Source organism: Limanda limanda, chromosome 22 (genome assembly GCF_963576545.1).
Source record: "Limanda limanda chromosome 22, fLimLim1.1, whole genome shotgun sequence".
Lineage (NCBI taxonomy): Eukaryota > Metazoa > Chordata > Actinopteri > Pleuronectiformes > Pleuronectidae > Limanda > Limanda limanda.
Window position 1 is genome coordinate 7,530,279 of NC_083657.1, and position 7,347 is coordinate 7,537,625.

The following is a 7,347-nucleotide window of genomic DNA, read 5'->3' on the forward strand; positions in this document are numbered from 1 at the left end:
GTAGTTGGCCTCACAGGTAACCTCTGGGAGACCAGGGCAGACTAGGAGAACAGGTCTCATTCAAAGCATAGGTGACTTCCTCTTCTTCATGGGTAACCACCAGGTTGAAGGTGAATGTGAAAAATGTATCATCCTTAAAGATAGTGAACAAGAAATGTCAATGGGGCGAGTAGGCCTCATGTCCTGTAATTGTCTTTGTGTGGATAAACGACTGCGTACTTTGTTGTCAGTGTGACAGCTGAAGTAGGAAGCTCGGAGCTCCAGAATGCCTTTAAGAGGGAGAACACTGACAGAGTATCCACACACAGCAGCATACTGCTTTGTGATGGGGTAAACACCTGTTCCATCTGCAAAAGAAACATTAGCTTGAGGCCCAAACTCATATTGCACTGGTCAATTTAATCCTAATGTGAAACAAGTCAAGAACTACGTTAAAATGGAGTTACAGATTCATTGGTTGGGTTAAATGGCTTCCTCCACCCCTGGGACATGTTAATCCCTGCGGTAGGGGTTAAAGGTGCAGGACTCACCAACAGCTTCAAAGTGGGATTCATTCCCAGCCAATGAGAGATCAGCAGTTATCAGGAGGTAGCGATCACGACACTCCGTACGAATTTCTGTATGAACAAACAAGAGCTTAATACATGCTGATGGTTGCAGATCCGTGTGTCTGCAGCCTATGACTCTTACCACATTTTGCAGTTGACCACACTGACAAGAGAAGGACGAACCTGAAAGACAAAAACCCTATGTGTGAATAAATCAAGCAACAGGTCAACAAAATACTTGTAAATGATAATCAGAGATTCTTACACGAGGCTGGAACCAAACACCATAGTTGCTGACGTGTTGGCACAGTGTCTAAAGCTAGCCTGGCTGCTAGCAAACTACACCTGCTACCACACACAAAAGTCAAACACTTGCTTGATAGAACCTGATCAGGCTGGCAACATGTGCTTCTGTCTCCTTCACCTGCTTTTATAGGTCACTTCCTGCACCAGCCAATCAGGTGACACACACATGTGCGCCTCATTGGCAATCACAGGGATGACCAATCACCTGCAGCTGATCAGGGCAGAGTTGATTCACGTCATGAGGTCAAGTTGTTATCTTATAAAAGCAGGTGAAGGGGCGACAGGGCCTCATTGTGCCAGTGTGATCAGGTTGTATCAAGCAAGTGTTTGACTTTAGCTTGTGGTAGCAGGTGTAGTTTCCTAGCAGCCAGGCTAGCTTTAGACACTGTGCCAACACATCAGCAACTATGGCTTTTCTCTTTTGGTTTGGGTAAGTTGGTTTGTTGGCGATAACACAGGGTCATGTGTAAAATGGATGTTCAGGAGTGTCAGTGTAAATGATGTGCGTTTGTCTTGCAGCATGGCCTTACTCCTGTCTGGATTGTTGCCTGCAAAATCGGACGACATCCCTGACGGTAATTGAAGGAATGCTTGTGGGCTCGTTAGAATCGTGTGATTTGTAGAGAAGTCAACCTGTTTGTTTTCACAGGAGCTCACAGTACCGAGTGCCGTGACTGCTACTTTGTGATGGCTGTGGATGTTGCGTTCACTGGAGAGGAACTTCACTTTGAGGCCGTAGGTGAGTCCAGCACTGGTTCATTAGGGCCTAAATCTGGGTTGAGGCCTATTGTCAGATAGAACCAATAGCTGATGGGCAAACATTGACCCAAGAAAACTTACTCTTATCTTTTAAAACTGTAGATTTCGTTAATTCAATGTGATTGTGTGATTCTTTTGGGGGGTTGTACAGGCTGGTTTTGGTTATGGTGGAGTTGCACCCCCCCTTTTGCTGTAAAATGCCCTATAGCCTGCAGAAGGGGCAAGCAGCCATTACAGGGAGCTAAACAATTTTCTTTTTCATTAAACCATGCTTCACATAATCCTGACACCTGTTAAATGACTCTACATCCACTATTTAGAGAAGAAAGGTTCCTCTTAACCTTTAAATGTTTAAAAAATATATATAGATTTAACCTGATTTTGCAGAAACTGATTTTTTTTTAATAATTTGTGCTGGTTTTATACTACTTTCCATTTCTTTCAGATGAAACAGGCGTGTACCCCATCACTCAGAAGTATTCAGCTGAGTGTGGCTACACTGTCAGTGTTCTCCCTCGAACCGGCCAAGTGGAGCTCCGAGCCTCCTACTTCAGCTGTCACACTGACAATAAAGTACAGCCAAACGCACACACAAAATACAGGTGTTCTGTGGTTAAATGGGAATAAACTGAAAGCCATCCTATTTTATTTTTCTACACCTTCAGGATGATAAAGTTTTCACTTTCAACTTCAACCTGATTTCAAACCAGGAAGGAAAGGAGGTCACCTATACCTTGAACAAAACCTGTACTCCCTCTCTGCACTTGTCTCCCAGGGAAGTTACCTGTGAGACCAACTACATTGAAGTAAGCTTGTTTATATTTTGAATACTTTTCATTCCGTATTCAGAAGTTGACTCATTTTGATTTCTCTGCAGGTGTCTGTGAGCAGTGAGGTGGCCTGTCCATCTGGAGAGACCACTGATGATTGGAATGCTGAAAAGCATGTATGTTGATACCTGGTTGACTGCAACTGATTTTGGTTATCTCTAGCAGCCGTTTGTATATATTTTTATTATATTCCAGGCTCCAGCTGCTTCAGACTGGCAGGTGATGTTTCACACAGCGGAGGAGCAGTTGCAACCCATGAACCTCTCTGAAGCTCGTGAGCAGGGCTACATGATTGACCTGACGGATAGACGTATTGTATTTCGTACGCCCTATGGACAACCTCACTCATCCAGTCTGGAGGTAAACTGCAGTGATGCAACGTCTTTCTTGTTGGGCATTTATTCCAAAACGAGTTCTAACTAGCTCTCTCCAGGTGAACGGTGTTCCAGTAGAGGTCGTCCATGCAACTCTGTTCTCCAAACAAAGCTGGGTTTTCATCATTGTGGACCTCATGGCTACTTGCTCCATGCGTCAGTATTCCAATCTTTAATGCCGTGGCTCTTTTCCCTTGACGAACCAGTAAATGTGCATTGTGTTACACTCCACAGATGAAGGATCATATGATGATGCTGGATACATGGTGTGGGAGACTCCTGAACTGCTGAACCCGCTGGTGTCTGGTCTGAACAACACACAGATCAACATCGATGTCGGGGGTGAACTTGTGCAGCAGTCGGTTGCAGAGGAGATGGGCTTCATTGTGGAGGAGCACGACGGCAAAGTGGAGATCAGCATCCCCTATAATGCTGAAGGAGGATACAGGAAGGTGAGAAGGCACTGACATCAGATGGATAACTGAAGGTTGACGACACATTAGACTTTGAAACATTTGCTAAATTCAAGGTCCAAAAATTTAAATGGTAAAATATGTCAAGATTATCTTATTCGAACTTGTATGGATGATACATAAAATATGATGCAGTGGAGGTAAAAATGGCTTTGAGAGGATCTTGCTACACCATAGATGTCCTTTTTAAAGAGACTGCATGGTAGCTCTCCAAAACTGAAGCCAAAACCCCTTGAGCACCACCTGGTGGCTGATGTGAATAATTGTAATGCATTCAATATTTACAGCAGCCAAGTGTATCACTACAGAGGAGTGTGCTGCTTTCTTTGCCTCTAGTAGCATTTAAGAAAAGCAATAGAAGAAAACAATTGATCTGAATTTTGAAAGTTACCATCTCTTGCAGAGCTTTGTGTCTGGTGGCCTCAACGAGTTTTACGTCTTCCACCTCTACTTGGAGCAAATCTTTGTGAATAAGGATCAAGAAGAGACCAGAGTGAAGTATCACAGGACGCTGGCCAGTCCCATGCTGCCGCTCGAAGTCTTCACTGTAAACCAAACTGTTGTTGAAGAGCACACGTTCACCATCTACCTCGGCGACATCCCTGATGACATTGAGCTGTCTGCAGTTGAGCTGAATGGCCACAAGTGTGATGCTCCCTTTACAAATACAAGCGGCCACACCGTCATCGAAGTCTTTCATCCCAACAACACCCATGGCTACACTCTGACGGTGCCTTTCGATGACCCTGTTGTCCTACATCAGGTAAAAGGTCTTATGATTGGAATATGAACTTTAAAATACTAGTTGAGGTCAGTGAAAGCGGTTGAATGCTGAAGACTACTTTTGTTGAATATTCAGCGTTTTCTGGACTTTGCATTTTCAGCAGGAAATGCATTCTCGAGTTTTGTTTTCTGTCTGTAGTTCTCTAAAGAAGATGAAGCTATGAAGCACATCCTGGAAGTCAACTACACACTGACCGTTCTGCCTGAGAATGAGCCGTATTTCCACCTGACCTCAGTCATGGCACTATCGGACATAGGTAAGTCACAAACCTCGTACTTTTACCGTCAAACCAATTGGAGAATTGAGTTAAATTGTACTGTATCCATCAGCTCCTCCAGAGTTTGATGCCGTCTGTGCCGAGTCTGGCATCATCTTCAAACTGGAGCACCGGCCTTTCGACTACCTGTGGCACATCAGTATCGGTTCTGACCTGCTGACTCCAGAACTGGCAACCCAGCAGGGCTACATCCTGACCAATGATAGTCAGACTCTGCTGCTCGAGGTGCCGCTCTTCACGCCTGGATACGTGTACAGGGTAGGATGAGGACAATTGCACTTAATATGAACCTGCAGTTGGTTAATGGAACAAGTCTTTGTACTAAGAGCAATTATTGTATCTGCAGGACTTTAGTTTGAAGGGCTTCATTGGTACTTTTGAGATCCTGGTGAAGGATCGTGAAACATCAGAGGTCCTGAGATCAGCTGTCAAGACTTGTCCATTCACTGCTACTGAATTTATAGGTAAGAATATCCTATGCTTCACTGGGTTATTTGTGGACTTAACACACAGATGACTTGTGTTTTTTTTTTTTTATATTTGTCTCTGTGCAGTGTGTTCCAGTAATGGCAAGATGACTGTGGTGGCCGACTTGTCTCTGGCCGGCCCAAGTGGAGGAATCCCTGCTACATCCAACCTCCTGAAAACATTCTGTGAACCCAAAGAAGCAGACGACACCAGGGCTCTGTTCTCCTTCCCCCTCAACAGCTGTGGATCCACAGTCAAGGTTGTGCTCATGACATTAAACAAATTAACCCTGCCTGGAATTTATGAAGTTAAGATGCGTAAATATTCTTTTTTTAATTTAGCTTGTGAAGGAAAAGGTGACCTATCAAAATGAGATTTTCTACAGCAAGAGGCACTCCAGTGACAGCCAGGTGGCTTCCGAGCCGATTACCGAGAGGTGTGTGTGTATATCACACTTTCATTTTCAAAATTCCTCTGATGGATTGTGGTGGTAATTCAATCCTTGTCTTCCAGGTTGATAGTGCAGTGTGTGTACCCTCTGGCTGGGCTCCACCGCCTCTTCTCTGTGCACAAGTTTGAGTCTGACACGCCCGGCGTCGGCAAAATCATCCGCACTTCCCAGTCCTCCACAGGTACAGTAGAGCGCCACCTGATGGACCTCATTGGCTGTCAGTCGTCAAATTTGTCGTAGATTTTCAGCTCTGTTTGTGTTCCTGTGCAGAATTTCAACAGACCACCACCGTCAAGCCGAGTACAGAACATCGAACCACACTGGCTGCCAGAAGGACAACCAGAGCACTTGCAGTTTTCCACCCAACTGCTCGCTACATCAGAGTTTATCCATTTCATAAATATTCATTGATAAAAGGCAAAAAAAACAACAATTGTACAATCAAATTTAAAGGCTTTTTGTGACCGTTTGTTAAATTTTCACATTTCTTCACAGGACCTCAAGGAGCTTTACAAACCAAACTGAACCCTGCCCTGATTTAAAGGATGTAAAATTTCATATTTTTAAAAGATGGAATTGAATAAAGCTGTTTTCTTAAATTCTGTTTTTGCACCTTTTAATTAACACCTGCATCAACAAAGAAAGCTGTTAAAGGTGTCTGGGGTTACATCTTTATTTAAAGATTCAAGTTTAGATTTTGTACAAAGATGCAACTTACTTAAAATGGTTTAGATGTGGATACAAGTGGGACTTCGTATTCAAATGGCAGTTCAGAAAAAAAGCACATTTATTAATGAAAAGTTCCCAGTAAAAAAATGTGCACAAATTAATACTGATGTGAAAGGCCCTCGATGCATTCAGCTGTTGTGATCCAACAATTTCAAAGTATACAATGCACTTAATGCTCCTTGATATCATGGCTCTTTTTATAGATTGGCACACTTTACATATTTTGCTGTATAAGGGCTTGATCATCACTCTAAACAGATTTTTAGGAATCTCTGTGCAGATTAACTTGTTTTTAAATGTGCTGATGGAGGAAAGTTAAGGGCTCATACCTGTTTCAGTTATATAAGACATTTATATAGCACTCACCTAAACATGGTTTAAGCGCTTTACGAAACAAGTCAAATATTAAAATCAATCGAAGGCGTCCTTATTAAAAAAAAAGCAATTTAAAATCAATATAAGTGTTGATAAAATTAATACAGCATTTAAATTGTTTAAGGATTAAATAACTAAAATTATCTTTATCTGGCAAAGGTATTTTATCTTCCAAATATGTTTGGAGGGGATCATTAAGTTTTTTGTCCGACCATCAACTAACATTTCATTTTAAAAACTGTATTCAGTCTTTGGTCAAATATCTTTGGCATTATCTGGTGACACCCGGTGCAGATAGCTAAATAATGAAAAAGTAACATGACATTTACCCCAAGTTAAAATGACTTAATAAAAAATGACTTAAGTGTTTTTGGAATTGTATGTGTAAGTTTGGATTCATTGGAGCGGTTCAGTCAAACATACATCCACCACTAGGGGGCGGTAGTTGTCACTGTTCCCACCTGTTAGCAACCAGCATTGGTAACTTTTTAGGTTATTTCTTCTTCTAGCCACGTGTGACTGTTTTGGAGCCTCAAACCTAAACACACGGGTCCACCATGACCCTCAGAGAAGACCATCCACCCGTGAGTCCTCCACCACTTTTGTTTTTCACCTTTAATGCAACCTTGAAAACATGCTGCTGGTTTATCACCTCCATGTCCCATGTCCCCCCCCCCCTGTCAGAGGTCCAGGCTGCGGGTGGTCCCCCCTGTTTCCTGCCGGACCCTGCAGCATCCCTCCCTCCTGCCCCTGTACCTGGCCGCTGGGCTCGCTCGACATCATGGAGGCTGGGACTACCACACAGGTGAGTCCACATCTGGGCGACAGCTTCACGCAGCCTCTCAACATCTGTCTCACTCCGGCGTCTCCTCCCCAGTCCACGCCATCACCCCCGAGGAGTTCCACTACACTGACCCCACCATGAGCTGTGGGAGGAGGATCCCCAACATGCTGACTGATTTTGGGGTAAGTC

General features: G+C 43.5%; 1 protein-coding gene across 1 annotated transcript; it reads left to right on the forward strand.

Annotated features, from left to right (window-relative positions):
* Positions 1-1,374: 1,374 nt before the first annotated feature.
* Positions 1,375-5,795, forward strand: zpax4 (zona pellucida protein AX 4). Its single transcript, XM_061095813.1, has 16 exons — positions 1,375-1,429; positions 1,504-1,593; positions 2,059-2,186; positions 2,491-2,559; positions 2,639-2,803; positions 2,877-2,973; positions 3,052-3,269; positions 3,694-4,053; positions 4,213-4,330; positions 4,404-4,609; positions 4,698-4,815; positions 4,906-5,078; positions 5,161-5,255; positions 5,333-5,451; positions 5,541-5,653; positions 5,766-5,795. The coding sequence occupies exons 1-16, from the start codon at positions 1,375-1,377 to the stop codon at positions 5,793-5,795; spliced, it is 2,154 nt and encodes a 717-aa protein (XP_060951796.1).
* The last annotated feature ends 1,552 nt before the right edge of the window (positions 5,796-7,347 follow it).